This window comes from Ursus arctos, unplaced genomic scaffold, assembly GCF_023065955.2.
Source record: "Ursus arctos isolate Adak ecotype North America unplaced genomic scaffold, UrsArc2.0 scaffold_4, whole genome shotgun sequence".
Taxonomy (NCBI): Eukaryota; Metazoa; Chordata; class Mammalia; order Carnivora; family Ursidae; genus Ursus; species Ursus arctos.
The window spans coordinates 43,369,725-43,389,622 of NW_026623056.1; the positions used below are offsets into that span (position 1 = coordinate 43,369,725).

At 39.5% G+C, this 19,898-nt stretch overlaps 1 protein-coding gene across 24 annotated transcripts in view; it reads right to left on the reverse strand.

Annotated features, from left to right (window-relative positions):
- The window catches only part of BBX (BBX high mobility group box domain containing), a 266,345-nt gene that overhangs the window by 12,829 nt on the left and 233,618 nt on the right, over positions 1–19,898 (reverse strand). For 15 of the 24 annotated variants that reach the window (XM_044381783.3, XM_026492720.4, XM_057306760.1 and 12 more), the window contains 2 exons: positions 8,681–8,770; positions 7,253–7,312 (listed from right to left, as the gene is read on the reverse strand). The exons of 2 other annotated variants lie outside the window; for them this stretch is intronic. In XM_044381783.3, the coding sequence (XP_044237718.1) occupies positions 7,253–7,312; positions 8,681–8,770 (150 nt within the window). The remainder of the gene's footprint in view (positions 1–7,252; positions 7,313–8,680; positions 8,771–19,898) is intronic. 7 more of the 24 variants (XM_048215165.2, XM_044381815.3, XM_048215169.2 and 4 more) reach the window with 1 other exon arrangement.

Genomic DNA, 19,898 nt, shown 5'->3' on the forward strand with positions numbered 1-19,898 from the left:
TGCAGTTTGGTGGGGAAGATAGCGTATGCAAATCTGAGTGAACTGTGTTCCAACAGACCATAATTTCTACAGGTGGTCAGGGTCCCTATCCAAGATCCTCTTGGCTACCTGGTCTGGGGAAGATAATAAAAGAAGTTTCTCTTCGGGGCGCCTGGGTGGCACAGCGGTTGGGCGTCTGCCTTCGGCTCAGGGTGTGATCCCGGTGTTATGGGATCGAGCCCCACATCGGGCTCCTCCGCTATGAGCCTGCTTCTTCCTCTCCCACTCCCCCTGCTTGTGTTCCCTCTCTCGCTGGCTGTCTCTATCTTTGTCGAATAAATAAATAAAATCTTAAAAAAAAAAAGTTTCTCTTCTTCTGAGGACACTGAGATTAAATATGTACTACTTAAATTTATAGTTACCATTGGGACACTAGCTTTCAATCACCAGGTTGGACTGATGGGAACACAAATGGTGAGGCCTGACCTCCTCTTACGCATACTGACTGCTCAGCAAAGACCTGACCCACACTGGTGATGCCGAACATAAGTGAACACTCTCCCATTCACTGAATTCTAGGGCCAGGTGAATGTGCTCAGTCCGGTAATTTACTGAAGTACCACAGGCCAGCACAGCTCCAGGAAAGGTATTAGGTACCCTCATTCTAAGTGAATACCAATGAATCATTTAACAGCACACACTTCCATCTGAGGAGTCACTGTGTCAACAGTAAGGAGCACGCTTGCCACGCAAGACCTTGCTCCCAGTTCAAACAGGCTGGGGATGCCTGTATCTTTCCTTATATGCTCATTTCCTTGGGAGTTCACTCTCCCCACCCGCAATTTAAAAGTAAGACAAGTATATGTAGATAGGAGTGCAGTCAGCATTTAAGAATATATACATGCAGTCAAGTTTAGTAATTGGGACTTCTTTTTTTTTTTATTCCAGAGGCCTAAGGGCTTTTAAGCAAGGAAAAGACGCATCTTTCCATTTTTAAACCATCCAATCTCTTAAGACAGGCACAGAAATAGTTTATGACAGAGAGGGGAGTGTGGCTCGGGAAATCAAGGTCTGACGTGGCCCACCCGGTGCACACTGAGCCGGAAGATAACTGAAGGCGCTGACGGGAAGGCAGAGCTGAAGGGAGACACTGAAAATACAATGCATATCACACGGGAGGAAAAGAAAGCTAAAATAAGAGGAAGAGCACAGAGCGAGAATAACTCAGGGTGTGAAAAAATGCACATGCTGGTATAAACACTTGCATGAACTTTACTTAAATATTTTAATCTGGGTTTTTAATGAGGTTAGGTACATCCCTGGGAAAGGAGGGCTATGAATTCATTAAGATCCTTGCCCTTGAGAGACTGATTCCAGGCTTTCTATTCCAAAACAAGTGGGAAATCATTTCAATTACATCAAAAGAAAGGATGTAAAGCAGAAATCATACTGTGATTTGTGGCTTGGCCTTACCTCAATATAGCATAATAGAGGGCTCTGTGGGACAGGCTTAAGATAATAGTTCTTTAAAAGAAACTACTTGGCAATGTTCCCAAGTATCTTTTCAAACAAGTAATCAAAAATTAGGAAAAAGGCTCCTTTTAAATTTTAGATCTGTACCCAGGAAACAGTCTTGGTGTATTTATACTTTGATATTTAGCTTAACATAGGCCAGTGCTGGTATGTATTTTAAGATTTTTTTAGTTTAAACTTCAATAAAAGCTGCCAGTAAAATAAAAGTTAATTTGGTTAAGAAACACTCCAAAGAAGTTTCATGACTCTGCATTAGCCTTGAAATTCAAAGCCTCCAGTAGGTATAAAGAAGCCAGAATGTGAGTTTACAATGAGCATAAATAACATCTATTAGATATTCACAAGCTTCAAAATTTCTAGTTTCTTATCCAGATCCTTCACAGTTGTCCTTCTGATTACAGGGGGAATTTTAATCACTTCTCCAGTATGAAAACAAAATTATAGATGGCTCTTCCAGAAAAAGCACTAACCTATTCCCTCTTCTCCTTCCACTTCCTAGAAATATCTAGAACTTATGGAAATAAGGGTACAGCAGGGTTCCAAAGATGAAGGGTGAATTACATCAGAAGAACTGCTTACAGAAAGAAAGAACCCAGGAGGTCAAAGAAAAGGCCAAGTGGGTTAGGAAAAGATGACCTGATTTCTACACAAAGACCATGGGGTGACGGAAATGATAGTCACAGAGAGACCTAGATTCTACTCTTGACTTTTAATTTACTAACTGCAGGACCACGGGTCTCAGAGTAAAGATGGAGGCTGGACCAGACTGGCTCTAAAGGAGCCATGAGCCCCCAAATTCTTTTCATTTGCTACATAGCCCAGCAGCAGGGTGCTAGCCAGCCTCCAGCCAGTTCTGGAGTCTCAAGGCGAGGGAAGAGTACTCCCTTGACAAAGACCGTTGGTTCTCTTGCCTTTGGTAAGTCTTCGAATGGTTTCATTTCCTTTCAGTGGTTGCTCTGTTTCCTGTGTGTTCCAGATGAATTAGTAAAAACACAGTAAGAAGCAAAGGGGATGGCTGCAAAGGGATAGCAAAAGGGAGGCAGCGTTAAGGCCTAAAAGCAGACTGGGACTAGGGAAAGCTCAGAAACCAGCAGACAAGGAGCCAGGCGGTGGAAGCAGGCTGGCCAACAGACACCAGCAATCAAGTCCCAGAGGTTGGTCTATTGGGAGACAGAGAAGGAGCAAATCAGGTTGCAGACCAAGTGGAAGAGCAAAATGTGAGAATACATAGAAGATTCTCATAAATCACTGCAAAGGAGGCCAGGCCACCTCTCTGGATGTTGTCTCCTATAAACATACTGCCAGGTCACGAAGTAATGATGGGGCCTGCAGACTGTCCACATTTGAAAGAGGGATGTAATGAGATCTTGCCGGAATTTGGAAGAGGAGGTAAGCGTGAGTCTGCCCCATGCTTTGACCCAGGAGCTATCCCCAGAACATCCTGTGCTGTCTGGAGGCTAAGTTCAATGACAGCCTTCAGGGGCAGCATGGAGAGAGAACCCTATTGTAAGACGGAAGAGCTGGGGAAGGCAGGTAAGGCTAAGGCAAAGAAGTGGTCCGTCTGGGACGCAATAGCAGATCTGAGTCCAGCAATGCTAGCAAAGCAAAGGAAGGCCTGGGGGTGAGAGACAGGAAATGGAAAAAGCTCAGGGAGAAAAGCAGTCTGAAGCTGAGCACCAAGACAGCAAGCCAGTTCCCTTCCTCCCCCCCCTTCCCCTCCCTGCCAAACTAATGGAAATGTGAGCAAAGAAAGGCTTTTGTCCTCTAAAAACAAATTAGTCATTTCTCTTTCGGCTTGTAATTGAGCACACAAACCTACCCAAGCACTGCGAAACAAGTCCACAGGGCTAGTTTTTATATTTCACGATCATCATAACACACTTGGAGCGTATCATCGGAGAGAGATAATGTGAGCTCACTTCTGGAGCAACATTAGGAATGTGGCAATAAGAGACTGTCTTGTTTTCCAAACCCTGCTCCCAAAATGTGGGGTAAATTTTTTGAGATAGCAGCACTGTGGTTGTACTGAACCCCAGGAGGCCACTAGAGTGCTCCAGAGTCATGAATTCACATTCCAACCAGGGGAATCAAACTTGCACTGAAATTATTATAGCCAAATCTGGAATCTCACTGCCTTTGGTTGGTCTCTCTTGAGCTGAAAATGTAGTCAGAAGCTGAATGCAACATAGGAAAAAGAATCAAATGAATGAGCCTTATCTAAGATCCCAAGAGACTTTGCTTAAGTTACATGGCAACTATTTTGAACTCGAGAAAAGAGATCAAGGTTATTCTGAGTGTTGTGGATCATGTTTGAAAATCTTACTATAAACCAGATTTTTCTCCCCCGTAATTAGATTTATATACTGCAAAGGAACTAATCTTCTGGAGATTCTCAGTCTAAGGTTTGAGTTGTTTTTTTTTTTTTTTTTCCTCTTAAGATACCACTTATAATTGCAACATCTGAGCCAAATAAGGGCTCAGATATGCCTGAAAAATCGAAACTGCAAGCAGCCAATGTGTTTTAGTGGAAAGAGTGCTGGTTTCTTCTCTTCTTGCTTATGTTGGTCAGGCTTCAATTCCTTATCATGTATTCGGGGGCTAAAAAGCCCTCCTGAGTTCTCCGGGGCTCCTGCCAAGATCAGTTCTACAAAAAATACTGTGAAAGCCCTCTGGAAACTATAAAGCAATATTAATTATCATCATCGTTTTTATTACAATTAGAAACCTCCAACTGAAGCATGAGCATAGGACACCATAACTTAGTAAAAACATTAACACAGTGGCAGATCCAAGTCATCTTGGTTTATCTGAAAATTTAACCTTTAATTCTAGGCTGATAAGCAATCTTTTTTTATGATCTGCAAAAGTTTCAAGAAATGGTTTAGTGATTTTGAATTTTAAAAGCATGGGGAAAAATACTTAATACAGATTATAAGCTTAGCATTTAAACTGCAGATGTGATTACTAAGCACCTAAAGATTTCTGATATTTTGGGGAAAAAAAAGAATTGCAAGCCAAATATACTCAGGATGGTGTAAAAAAAAAAGCATAGTGAACTTGAAATCATCCCCTTTAACTGAAGTCAGGAATAGCAAACTGAGTTGAACGCCTCAGTGGCACCAACATTTCTAGTATAGACATCAGCTACAAACTACTTCTGTCTAACCCTTGCCTGGGATGGCTGACACATGTTAACATTATCCTGATTACCGTTCATCTTCTGTCCTTGTTATGTGTACTCTTCAAGGTAAAGTTTAAACAAGCCATTATGTGAGAGAGGATGAAGTAAAGGGCCTAGATAATTCACCAAGTGCACAGTTCCCACCCGAACGAGGAAATATAGGGGATGGTATGAAAATCAATAGCCAAAAAAGGCACTTCAAATTACTGGTAATTTCTGATGCGCAAACTGACTCCTTTTTTCCTGGCCACATCAAGTGAATATGCACTCTATACCAAGAGACATGCAGCTTTCAGTGTACATTCTTCAAAGTCTGTAACGTATCCATATGTATTAATAATAAATAAAATTAATATCACCGATAGTAACTCTATTCCCATTAAACCCCTGGGACTAGGGACTAGCCTGGAAGACTTGAAATTGATTTACTTTCCTGCCCCCTAAAGGGCAGAATTAGGGCTGCAGACTAAGGTTGCCTCTGGCACCACACCACCCACTCAACAAATCACGGTAATAACGCAAGTATGAGAAGGAGAATGACATCTGAGGTTGATGTATTACCCTCCCCCCATCATCCACCCCACGCCTAAACACACGCATCACATACACACTTAGTACACGTGTGGAGAGTGAACCTGGAGAGATTAAACACAATTTGTCCCACAATTTGTCCTTAGTGGCAGATTGGAGACTGACACCCACGCTTCCTAATTCCAACCTTATTCATTCTTTCTACCTCACTGCACACACTATGATACCACGTTCTGCATGACATGGGATTTCTGTTTAAAAGACAAAACATCTAGAACAATATCATTTTAAGTAAAGACCATTTAAATATGGTCTTAAGAGCCTTTTCGATTCCTCTGATTGTTCACCAGTGCCTTACATTTATCAAGTTTGTGCAGAATGTATCTTTAAAATTCACAAGAGCTAATACATATCACATTTTGGATGTTAGCATTTAATGCTGAGAGCAGCACAACAATTCATATTGGGCTTTGCCAGCTAAGAGCAGAAACAGTCCTCCAGAGAGGTTCTGCATGTGAAGTAACCGGCCAGAAAACAGACACACTGCTGGCATTTTTTGTAAAAGTGCAATGACATAAAAGCAGACATCTGGCTTGTGTGAACTGTGTCTACCAAATAAAAACAATTTCATGTTTTCTATAAACTCAAGTTTGAATATTTTTTGAGAAATAGTTTTCTTACTTTTTTACTTTTAATTTTTAATTTTTTAATTTTTTAAGATTTTATTTATTTATTTGACAGAGAGCTAGCGAGAGAGAGAGAGAGTGAGAGAGCGCAAGCACAAGCAGGAGGAGCAGCAGGCAGAGGGAGAAGCAGGCTCTCCACTGAGCAAGGAGCCTGATTCGGGGTTCATCCCAGGACTCTGGGATCATGACCTGAGCCAAAGGCAGACGGCACCCAGGTGCCCCGAGAAAGATCTTTAACACATGAGTATTTTTGATAAATGACTTAGGCCAAATGTGCATTTTAAATTTTTTCTCCCTTTCAGGAAAGGAATGAGAGTGTATTTGGGAGTCAAAAGACATGTTCTTCTTCATTAAATTCCTCTTTCTGGTTATAAGTAAATCAAAGGGCTTAGACTCAATGATCTTTAAGATTGCTTCTAGTTTTCAAATGAAGCGACTCCTAATTAAGGGCTATAAAAATGTTCGGCTCAGGGTGCCTGGGTGGCTCAGTCGGTTAAGCGCCCGACTCTGGGTTTCAGCTCAGGTCATGATTTCTGGGTTGTGGGATCAAGCCCCGTGTGGGGCTCCAAGCTCAGTGCAGAGTCTGCTTCAGATTCTCTCTTCCTCTCCCTCTGCCCCACCCAGCTCGCATGTCCAGGCACATGCTCTCTCTAAAGTACTTAAAAAAAAAATAAAGTTCAACTCCTTAAAAATAGTGACAATGAAAAAAAGGAATCAATGGTAAGAAGAGGACAGCCCCTTAACTGTCACAGAAATAAGCACCCACTGGAAGGTTCAATATTTACCAGAAATTAGGTGGACATCACAAACAAATATGGCTGTAGGAAATTCTGAAGTAAAATCTGCACCTAGAACCTGTACCATTATGCTAGTCAGCATGGAACTTTTCCTTGGTTATCCATAAGCCTCTGAGCATTCCGTCTGAACATATTTAGAGGTACTGGGAGGCATCCCGGGGCAACGTTCAGGACAGGAACACTGCTGACATGCCCCTGCCCAGCCAACCAGGAAAGCCCCACGTTTTCTCTATTCTGACTCCCATAAGCATCTCCTGCAACATGAATGCAACACTGAGTATTTTTAGTTATGGAAAACTTGAATTTCTGGTTTTTGTGGCTCAAAGGGTGTTAAGTGCCCCTCTGACAAATTAAGCTCCGTATGACACACTGCCTGACCCTCAGCAGGGTCAAAAAATCTGTCAGTTTTGATTTGAAAATGAAAAACCACCAAATTATGAGCCCTCAGGTATAGTGCTGTTGGGTGAGCCTATATAAATTATGCCTTTTTAAACCTTCCCAACACAGACTACCTGAAATGATACAGAGAATACTGCTGTGTTTACCTTCTGTAGGGTGAATGGCATCCAAGAAGAGTTGCTTGTTTGACCATTTATCCCCACTTCCTAAAAACAATGACAGAGAAAGAAAGTGAAACTCTACTCCTAGGACAGACACATAACACTATAAAAAAAAGCCAATACACAAAACAACTTATATATGAAACCTGATCACACAAGTGAAGCAGAGTTTTATTTTAACTATTTAATTCTCAAAACAGCGTTTGCCAGCTAAAATAATCAGGCGATACAGGAAATGGACTAAAAATAAACCAATTTGCCTTCTGTGAAATACACTGTTGGGTAATTTCTATGACTTTAACCATGATCACTGAAGCTCAGTTAAGAGGGAATGATAAAAGCTGACATTTTACCTCAAGAGTGAGGTTTCTCTACTGGAAGCAGAGAAAAAAAATATTAACATACAAAACAAAAGTAAGGAGCTGGAGCAGAGGTGAAAATAAAACCCCAATTAAGTAAAAGGCTGCATACAGGAACACACAGGCACATATGTCTGCACATGGAAGACAGGAGCATCTGAAGCCTCATTCCAGAAACAGAAAAGGCTTCACATCTGGCCATGCAAGTAGGACGCGAACGGGCATCGGATGAGTAGTAGTCACGACAGGAACATGCAGGGCGATGCTAAAGAAAGCCTAACTTCCGGGACACGTGGCTGTACTGCACCAGATGGGGAGATTTATCTTCTATGTGGAAGAAGAATAGGAGTCCTGAACTACGAGAAGGAGGAAATCTTCAGATGAGCCCTGAAGAGGTTCAAGGGCCCATCAAAATCCTAACAATAAGACAGATGCTCAGAGTGAAGAGACGGTGGATGGCAATGCATCTCTAGTGCCCTCCGGAAACAAGTTATATGACTGAAGGGAGTGGGGAGAGACTGGCAAAAGAAGTAACAGAGATCGGAAAAAAAAGAGACAGGTTACGGCTTCGGAGTGGAATCCTCCTAGACGAGAATCCTCAAGGGTCAGAGAAAGTACAGAAACGGTGGCACTTTCATATGAACAGGAAACTCCCTAAGGTTTCAGGAGGTAGGAAAACGTGGTCCTGGTTTGAAGGCTGCCACACATGAGAGAGACGAGAATAGTCAAAGGAAATAAGTGGATAAGAGCTCAAGAAGACTAAGCTACAAAATGCACCAAATATGGATGAAAACAAAGCAATTTTAGGATTCATATGGAACTCTGAAAATAGAGACATCATGGGATTTGAGTAGGAATCCAAGTGAAGGAGATCTCTCTTTGCAATTAGCCGTGGAGTCTAGAAATAATGAATACGCCTGCATTAGGAGCCGATGACACGGAAGCAAGCCGAGGGGAGGAAAAGGCAAAGGCGGTGCACAGAAGCGTTACTCAAAGATGAATTCACAATGGAGGTGGCCAAGAAACCTTGATGGAGGATGGAAGGCACCAATACCTTTTTCCGGAACATTAGGCTTCTCCTTTTTGTGCTTATATTTGCTGACAATTTTGTGGAATAAGTTCTTTTTCTGAGACTGGAAAGGACCTACAGACAATATTAATATAAATATATTTTAAATTGACAATGTTTCATCAAACAATACTGTGTGTTCCTAAACAATTATACCCTCCTCCCACCTGTGGTACAAGCAAAGGAGTCACAAGAAATGCCATCTTGCGTATCTTCACTCTTCTAAACTAGTGCCCAGTGCCCTTCCTTAGGCTTATTTAGAACCCAGTGAAATTTCCCTCAGGAATGTATTGGACAGAAGCCCCCATTAGGGCTGGGACTCCCTACACAGAAACTGCAGATTTAGTGACTAGAGACAGACCACAACCCATAACTGCAGAGCAACTCAAGTCTTCAACAAAGAAGTGATTTTACTTTCTTTAGATTCCTCAGTATCGTGAAGGAAAGGATGGTAGGGGCATTTCTTCTAAGAAACTGGTTTACATAATAAGAACAGCACTTTCAGGACAATAATTGGCCTGATAGCATAGGATAGCTTTCTAGCTTTTTCTGAGGTTATTCTGGGAAGAAAAGGTGCTTTAAAAATAGAAAAATATCTGCCCAAAAAATCGGGTGAGAGGGAAGCAAAGTCTCAGACTGTATCTTCATTTTCCCAGGTAAAGAAAACAGAACTAAGATTTGTCAATCACCCAATCAGAGATGCCAACAGCAGCACTAACCTCCCCAAAGCAGGTTTCTTTCTATACTTTGCTGATACATTCCTTTGTGAAACTGACTCAAATCATCTTATGTCACTTGTTTGCTCATCTGTAAATGGGGATAATGACAGAGCGTAACTCAAAGAGTGGACGTGAGGATTTAAGAGTTAGAGACTCTATAAGCTGCCCCTGCTGCCACTGGCCACCTGCCAGCACCTGTACCCACATGCACTGCCCTCTTGCCAAAGGCAAACCATTCACGCTCCTGCCTAAAGGAGACAACTCACTGGCTTTTAGGTTCACAGGTATCTGCAACTGTCACCAATTTTAGAACATTTCTATTGCCTCAAAAATAAATCCCATATCCTTTAGCTATCACCCTTCCCTATTTCTGCATTCCCTCTATCCCTAAGCAATCACTAACTAATCTACTTTCTGTCTCTACAGATCTGCCCATTCTGAAAATCTCATACAAATGAATCATGTAATACAGTCTTTTGTATGTGGATTCTTTGACTTGCTAGAATGTTTGCACGGCTCATCCATGTTGTAGCATGTATCAGCATTTCACTCCTTTTTGAAGGCTGAGTAGTGTTCTGCTGTATGGATACACCACATTTTGTTTATTCACTCATTGGCTGATAGGTATCTGGGTTGTTTCCACCTTCTGGCTATTATGAATAATCCTGTTATGATTACTCATATATAAGCTTTTTGTGTGGACATGCATGCTCATTTTTTTTTGGACATCGACCTAGCAGTAGAATTTGCTAGGTCATATGGTAACTCTATGTTTATAAACCTTTGGAGGAACCACCAGACTATTTAACATCTTGTCAACACTTACTATTTTCTGTCTTTGATTATGACCATCATTAGGATGTTTTTCTCTCATTGTAGTTTTGATTTGAGTTTTCCTGGTGCCAAATGATAAAGCATCTTTTCACGGGCCCACTGGCCATCTGTATACCTTCTCTGGATAAACGTTGATTCTGATAATTTGTCCATTTTTAAACTGAGTTGTCTTTCTTCTTACTGAGTTGTAAGAGTTGTTTATACATTCTAGATAAAAGTCCTTTATCAGATATGTAGTTTGCAAATATTTTCTCCCATTCTGTGGACTGTCTTTTCACTTTATTAGTGTTCTATGAAGCACAAAAGTTTTAAACTTTCTAATGGTCCAATTTATTTACTTTGTATTTTGGTGTCACATCAAAGGATCCATTGCCAAATCTGAGGTCACTAAGATTTGACCGCTATGCTTTCTTTGAAAAGTTTTATACCTTTAGCTTTTACATGGAGGTCTTTGATCCATTTCGAGTTAATTTTTGTGTATTGTGTGAGGTAAGTAAGAGTCCAAATTCATTCTTTTGTGGTTATCCAGTTGTCCCAGCACTGTTTTGAAAAGACTAATTTTTTCCCCATTGAATAGTCTTACCTTCCTCATTGAAAAACCATTGGCCAGTGATGTATAGGTCTGTTTCTGGGCCTTCATTTCTATTCCATTAACCTATATAACTGTGTCAGTACCATGCTGTCTTGCCTATTGGTTTTTGTAGCTAGTTTTAAAACTGAAAAAATTATTTTGACTATTCTGAATCTCACAATTCCACATTAATTTTAGAATCTATAAAAGAAGCTGGAATTCTAATAGGTATTGGGTTGAATCTGTAGATCAATTTGAAGGAGTATTTCCACCTTAACAATATTAAGTCTTCCAATCTATGAACATGGAATGTTTTTTCCATTTATTTTGATTGTCTTTCTTTCAACAATACTTTGTAGTTTTCAAAGTGCTGCACATCTTTTGTTAAATTTATTCCTATGTATTTTATTCTTTTTGATGTTATTATAAATGGAATTGTTCTCCTAATTCACTTTCAGATCATTCACTGAAACTGTACAGAAATACAATGGATTTTTTTTTTAAATTTAAATTCTAGTTAGTCGACATACTGTTCAATATTGGTTTCAGTAGTAGAGTTCAGTGGTTCATCGTTTACATATAACAGCCAGTGCTCATCACAGCAAGTGCCCTCCTTAATACCCATCATTCATCTATCTCATCCCCGCATCCCTCCATCCAACCTGTTTGTTCTCCATAGTTAAAAGTCTCTCATGATTTGTTTCCTTCTCTCTTTTGTCCCCAGTCCTGAATGTTCATATGTTTTCTTTCTTAAATTCCACATATGAGTGGAATCATGGTATTTGTCTTTCTCTGACTTATTTCACATAGTATAATACACTCCAGCTCCATCCTCGTTGTTGCAAATAGCTATATTTCATTCTTTTTGATGGCTGAGTAGCATCACACACACACACACACACACCCCACATCTTTATCCATTCATCAGTTGATGGGAACCTGGGCTCTTTCCAGGTTTGGCTATTGTTGATAATGCTGCTATAAACATTGGGGTGCATGTATTCCTTTGAATATGCACTTTTTTATCCTTTGGGTAAATAGCTAGTAGTGCAATTGCTGGATCATAGGGTAGTTCTATTTTTAGCTTTTTGAGGAACCACCATACTGTTCTCCAGAGTGATTACACCAGTTTGCATTCCCGCCAACAGTGCAAGAGGGTTCCCCTTTCTCTGCACTACAGCTGATTTTTGTATGCTTCAACCCAGTTGAACTCATTCATCTATTAGCTATAGTAGTTTTCTGGGGACACCATAGGTTTTCTATATAAAATATCATGTCATCTGTGAATAGACGTAGTTTTACTTCTTCCTTTCCACAATATACGTGTCTTTTGTTTCTTTTTCTTGACTAACTGTCCTGGCTAGAACCTCAAGTACAATGCTGAACAGAAGTGCTGAGAGTGGACATCCTTATCTTGTTCCCTACCTTAGGAGGAAGCATTGTCTGTCACTATTAACTCGGATGTTGTGAGATTTTTGTAGATGCTCTTTATCAAGTTGAGGAAGTTTCCTTCTACTCTGAGTTTGTTGAGTAGTCTCATGAAATATGTTGGATTTTGTCAAATGCTTTTTTTTCTAAATCTATTAAGATGATCACATGTGTTTTCTGTTGTTGTTTTATTGATATAGTATATTACATTGATTTTTGGATATTAAACCAACCTTGAATTCTGGGAGTAAAATCCTGCCTGGTAATGGTATATAATTCTTACTATATGTTGCTGGATTTAGTTTGCTACTATTTTGTTACGGAATTTTATGTCCCTATTTGTAAAAGAGCTATGATCTGTAGTTTTTCTTGTGACATCTTTGTCTTATTTTGACATTCGGGTCATAATTGGCCTCACAGAATGAATTAGGAAATATTCCCTCTTCTAATTTTTGAGTGAGTTTGTGAAAAATTGATATTAATCTTTTTTAAATGTTTGGTAGAATTTAGCAGTGAAGCCTGGGTTGTTTTTTTTTTTTTCCTTTGGTACTTTTGCGATTACTAAATTCGATCTCTTTAGTAGTTATTGTTCTAATTCAGACTATTTCTTCTTATCAGTTTTCGTAGTTTGTGCTTTCTAGGAATTCTCCATTTCATGTAGGTTATCTAATTTATTGATATGTAACTGTTGATATTATTCCTATATAATCTGTTCCATTTCTGTAAGGTCAGCAGTAATGTCCCCTATTAGATTTTTTATTGTAATAACTTTAGTCTTCTCTCTTTTTTAATTGGTCAGTCTATCTAAACATTTCTCCAATTTGTTGTTCTTTTCAAAGAACCAGCTTTTGGTTTCATTGACTCTTTTTGATTTTCTATTCTTTAATTTTATTAACTTCCTCTCTAATCTTTATCATTTCCTTTCTTCTACTTCCTTTAGGTTCCATTTGCTTTTTTTTTTTAAACAGTGTTTCAAGGCAGGTCAAGATTACTGATTTGAGATCTTTTATCTTTCTTGACATATACATTTATAGCTATAAACTCTGTCTTAGTTGTATCCCATAAACTTTGGCATGTTGTATTTTCAGTTTTATTCATCTCAAAGTATTTTTTGATTTCCTTATTAATTTCTTCTTTGACTTACTGATTATTGAGTATATGTGCTGCCAAAGTAGGCACTGACTTATTGGCTATTTAGAATGTATAGCTTAATATCCACATATTTGTTTCCCAAACATTTTTCTGTTGTTGATTTTTAATTTCATTCCACTGTGATCAGAAAGCATAATTTGAATTACTTCAGTCCTTTTAAATGTGTTGGTTTGTTTCATGGCCTAGTGGATAGTGCATTCAAGAGACTGTTCCAATGTGCACTACAGAAGAATGTATATTCTACTATTGACAGGCGGAGTGTTTTATATATAGGCAAAGCTTGGAGATATTGCAGGTTTGGTTCCAGACCATCGCAATAAAGCAAACACTGCAATAAAGTGAATCAAATGAGTGTTTTGGTTTCCCAGGGCATATAAAAGTTATGTTTACATTATACTATAGTCTATTAAAGTGTTCAATAGCAGTAGGTCTACAGAAAATGTACATAATTTAATGAGAAGAGATTTTATTGCTACAAAGGCTAACCATGGGACACCTGGGTGGCTCAGGTTGGTTAAGCACCTGACTTTTAAATTTCAGCTTAGGTCATGATCTCAGGATTGAGCCTTGCATTGGATTCCACACTCAGCATGGAATCTGCTTGAGATTCTCTCTCTGCAAATAATTAAAATAAAATCTTTAAAAAAATGCTAACCATTATGAGTTGTAATCACTGATCACAGATCACCAAAGTATGACACAGAGACACCAAGTGAGTAAATGCTGAAATGCCAACAGACTTGCTTGAGACAGTATTGACAAAGACCTTCAATTTGCAAAACAACACTGCATCTGTTAAGTGCAATAAAATGAGGTATACATGTATGTCTGTTAGGTCCAGTTTATGCAGAGTGGTCAAGTCTTCTCTTTCCTTGTTGATCTTTTGCCTAGTTGTCCTATCAAACCCATTATTTTTCCCATAGCACTTCTCACCTTCTAACACATTATATGCTTTGCTTAGGCTGGTACCCCTGCCATAATGTAACCACATGGCAGCAGGGTTCTCTGTTTTCACATGCCGGAATGGTGTTTAGCAGATGGTTGGTTCTGCACAGTATCTGCTCCATGAACAAACAAACTTCTTAAACCACTGACTGGCACAAAGGAAGAGCTCCAGAAATGACATCTGTCGCTATTATTACCGATAATAGAAAGTTGTGCAAGTGTTTTTTGATGACTACACCAAGCCATCCTTTTAAATAACGAAAAGCAAATACTTCTGGATTAGCTGGTGGTGGTTTGAAATAGAAACAGAATATGCCTTGTTGATTTCTTAGGGGGCAAGGGGGGAAGTGAGCAACAAGGGAAAGAAAATAAATTTAACACAAAAAATATATTGTATATGTACATACTACATTAATATTACAGGTATTCTCTATAATCCATTAACAATCACTGCCTCCTATGTATTTTATACAACCCAGGAAATTCAGGGCTGGTGCACCTGAATGATACACAGGAAATCACAAAAAAGAGAAGTGGAAGAATGCAGAAAAACAATTCTGAGACCTCTTAGGACCATAAGGATGGATGAAATGGGTTAGGAAAGAAGCAAAGGATACGTATTTTCAGACCCAACCATACTCAGTGAAATCTGAAAAGTACAATTTAAGGACAAAGCTAAAGATAGAGGTTGTCAATTTTAACATGAGAAAAGAACATCCAGAGTGATTTAGTACATAGAGGAGCTTCTGTAAACTTTTATTTTTAAACTTCCTTGCTCCCAGCCATCCCCCAAACTATAGCTATAAAACAAAACTTCAGATAAAAAAGAAAGTGACAAACTTGAAGGAGTAATAGACAAGATATAATTGCAGTCACTGAGAACCAGCAATTTCAGACTCAAGAAATGAACAATCTGACTTCTGCTCACCCCTGTGGTACATACGTGTGATATTTTGTCTAGAGGAAAATAAAGTCAAAATTTGTGATAAATAGCAAATACAGGAAATTTGCTACCATTTTTTCCTTAGTTAATTATATTAACTCAGCAACATACATGGAGGGAAAAGAAGGTAGGCAGGAAGTGAAAAGTGAAAAAGAGTTTTAGAAGGAATGGTTCAGAAAGCAAAACATGCAATGGAGGGCGCCTGGCTGGTTCCGTCGACAGAACATGCAACTCCCGATCTTGGGGCTGTGAGTTCCAGCCCCACGTTGCGGGTAGAGGTTACCTTAAAAAAAATTGCAATAGTCTTTCACTAAACTACTAGGTCAAGTTCTGATTCTATTACTTTCCCTCATCTCCCTACCGAATTTCTTGAAAGAGTGTTTGAATCAGCTTCTACTTCCTTATGACAAAAATCACTTGTTGCCGGCATGGAAACTAGCTTAGGAGTGGCTCTACTTTTGGGCAGGATGGCCTGTATTGTGATGATATCCATCGCCTTTGCACATAACTTCACAGCTGGGGAGAACATTGAAAACCCCAACCTGAGAAGATAAGAGGGCTACCATAGAGACATTAAGAATAACCTTTCTAACACATTAACATTATTCATGGTTTGCTAAAACATGGACATCTTGGGGGTAAGGAGGTATAGTGATACAGGAGCCACTTCGGTATTAGCCTGGTGTGATCATTTCTCAAGGTGAGCAGGTGATATGAATTAAGTGAACCTTGTTCTTTAGAACTGTTGTAGGGAACAAAGGTTACGCGTGACTCGAATGGTGGTGGCTTATGCCCAGGTTCTATGGTTTCATGTTTCTAAGCTATAAAAAGAGCAGAACTTTTATTCCAAAACTAGGCTGTCACTTTTGTAATAGACAAATAAATAATAAATAACCAATGAAACAATAAATTCCTTTGTGATAATTTATAGCAAAGTGCTCCCAGCTACTGGGCATGTGGATCTGCTGACTTGAATAAGTCTGAGTAATAAAGTTCGGATTCACTGAGGGGCAGGCACTACCTCACTGGGCTGGACATGAAGGCCTTGTTAGGGAACTTGGGGTTACATCAGGTAGTAAACCTTTTAGATCTGCAAATGTGCTGTCACCACGTTCCTGAAAATACTTAGTGGCGATGAAGATGCTCAAACAGTGAAGAGGGCAAAATACAGAGTTCTGCTTTAACTGGAAGCTGTAACGTCCTGACACGAAGGGCTGGTGGGGCTGACATCAGCTCTCAGTCCTCTAACACTGAAAGTATCCTCAGTTTGGCTCAATCTCAAACAGGGGATTCTGCCCTCAACCTTTAATTTTGTAAACCTACTTCTTTTATTACCATTGTAATTTTTAAAAAATCTCAAATCCTTAATCACTGGGAATTCCAACCTTAAAATCTAAGCATGGACTGGAAGAAAAATGAGGACCGACAGCATGTTTGATAACAGGCTAAGGAACAATGTGAGAAGACTAAGAGATAGAGAAGGAGAAGTGAAGTCAAGGGTCAAGCTGGGACATAATTTAAACACTCTAAGTTGAACTCAATTAACTTTTTCTCAATTAACTTTGTCTGAAAATTACTATTCTGTAGAGCACTTTGACTTCTGATACTTTTGTAAAAGTGCTTCATACATTAACAATATACTTAAAAGAATGTGTCAAAACCTATCTCTTAAGTTACAATTAAATTTAGATTTATAATTTAAAGCCTTCATTCGAATACACACAAGTAACTATGAGAGATAAACCAGAAAACCTGGCGGGCACGGGCTGCCTCAGCTGAACGGCACCAGAAGTTAGGTGGGTTGCAATTTACTAGGTAATTTGTTCTTAGAAACAAACGGAAATTCTTTTCCTAAGTCATCAAGCTCTGCCTGCTATAATGTAGCCTGAGCCCAGTCAGAGGAAGGTGGCATTTAGTTATTTTCATCCATTTCTGTTGCAGAGTTTCTGACAAGACCCATTATACAGACGTGAGGGACGGGACAAGGCAGAAACAGTAGGGGGGACACTGGACAAGGGGCAGAGACTCCTTGGAAATAGAGATATCCCTAAGGAGGCCACTGAGACAGCAGAAGTGTAAACCTCAGCAGATACTATGTTGTTGAGATCTAGAACTGTATAATGCACACATAACCACTTCCTCTAGACAGCATTTCAGAAAAACTATACATTTCATATAACCTGGAGTAGCTAAAAAAAGTTCGTAGTGTAAGGCAGGGAAAAATATAGTAATTGCTGAATGATACACACAGGAGAAACTACGGACAAAGTACCAAATTGTTGGAGGAGAAATGAGGTTTCCTATGGATACATGCTCTTTTGTTAATAAACTAATGATCTCATACTCAGTTTTTGCTTTGAACAATTCATTATGCAAAGGTGCAAAGAGTCTAGAGTCTAAGAAAACAATCTTCTCTATCCTCTAAAGATCAGGCAATTACAGCACAGCTGGTATGATAATTTCATTAATAACCTGTATGATAGTACACTGGTGCTGCTAATGCCAAATTACAATTAGTTACAAATACTATTTCTTTAGTTTGCAAAATAGAGAATATATTACTTAGTTTCTGCTTTATTTTAACTGCATTTTGCTCCATGAGTCAGAACGCAGAGCAAAATCTAGTCTTGAAAGACTCCTACCTACGTAATTACTGATAGACTGTAAGGACCCAGTGGCTCGGCGGCTTGAGAGGCATAACGGAAGAGTTAAGATGATACTGTATGAAGTATAATCCGAAGCTCCAAAAAGCTGTTTCACATCAAAAGAAATACTGTTAATCTCAGCTGGGAGAGGAAAAACATATAACAGATAACTAAGACCCAAGAGAAGGTCTCATGAAAATAGATCCTAACTCAGGGTTTTACAGCTTTACAAAAATAAATCTATTGTTACATTCCCTGATAGATAATTTGGCCAACTTCAGGGCTCGAAAATGAATGTCTCAAACTACCAGGAGTGGAGGAGGAGAATACAACCTGCACATCAATCAATTAAGTTCCATTTTATTGGCTTGTCAGGTATTTATCAGCAACTTTAAGTCCAAGAATTATGGGAGCTCACGGTACCTGGCATCTTTGGGCTCACGGACTACTCTGCCTATTCCTAAATGTCTCCAGGGCACAAAGACTGTCATTTCATTGGGTCACCCATTACAGTGCTCAGCTACCTACCTGTCAACAAGGCTACTTTATTTCTTTCCTACTTATCTTGGAAGATCTCGATACAACCCTATTTTATTTTCCCAGATGAGCAAACCTGGTGATGCAACATTTCTTTTTTAGTTCTTTATTCACTAGACTTGTTTTTATTGACCACAGAGGAAAACCAAGCTAATTCTGAAATCACTTTTATGTTCCTCTCTGCTTTTAATCACAAAGGGCGAGTTTCTTTAGCCATAGAGATCTATCTTGAGATACAGATCTCAAAGCGACCCTCCCCAGCTGTGTCAACTGCAGTGTGCAAAGGAGCTTTTAGGTCTCGAGGGAGAAAGGTTTAAGTTTCTTCAAAGAAACCGTAATTTTTCCTAGCCCTTACATAGTCCCTCTAAATCCATGAAATTGTGTCTGCTCATTAATATTTATCTCTGATCATTATCCACAAATGCTCGAATTTAGCAAGATTTATGCAAAGATACGTATCATTTTATACCTATTTGCCTATCCATCTGTCTAAAATACACCAAAAAAGGGAATTTATCTGATTTGACGTGAAACAGGCAACAGGCAGCCACTTTTGGAGGGTAATGAAAAAACTCTTCCATCAAATCCTGCGAGCATCAGAAACTCAGCCACACCAGTTCTTCATCTCTCTGTTCACTGTCCTTACAAGTACAGGAGACTAAGAGAATGAAGTCTTTCACATCTGTATGGAAAACTAGAGGTACATTTCCCCACCGATCTTGAGACCTAAGTCAAATCAGAAGACAAGTTTCTCAGTAAGAGCGTGCCGTCACTTTGGGCAGGACGATCCTTTATTGTGCTTGAATGTCCTGAGCTGGCTATCATGCTTAGAACCCAAGTCCCTGCCCCACATATAATGGTGGTCTCACACTCTTTAAAACCCCCCTCTTACCTACAGTGTTGCCCTTGATGAATGCTGATACCCACCCAAGTCAGGCTGATAATTTTGAAAGCTTCCCTCATACCCACAAGGAAGAATCTGATATTCTTCAAAATGAATATACTCAAATAATATTTTTCTAAACGTAACAAAACCACTTTCAATCTATGGCTGGAGGATTATTTGCATTTGGCTTTATTTTCATTTGGTTCACACTGCCAGTAAAGAATGGAGTTTTCTGATTAGGCACATAGAATGATTTCACAGTCCCGGAGTCGAACCTGTCACAGAGACAGCGAACAGAGGAATTAGGGTCGGCCAGCAGTTTCTGCTCAAGAAAAGCTCCACATCTCCAAGTCAGAATTCGGGAGAGCAGAAAGTCGAAGACCATGTGCAACACTCTCAAAAGAGCCACACCTTTCGGGGCAAATGTGCAGGCTGAGATGGCAGAGAAGAGAGGCTGAGGAGGATTAGGAGGGAAAGAAGGGAGCGAGAAGTGAGGCAGGAACCATACCAATAATCCTGGAAAGCAAGCTAAAATTCCAACTG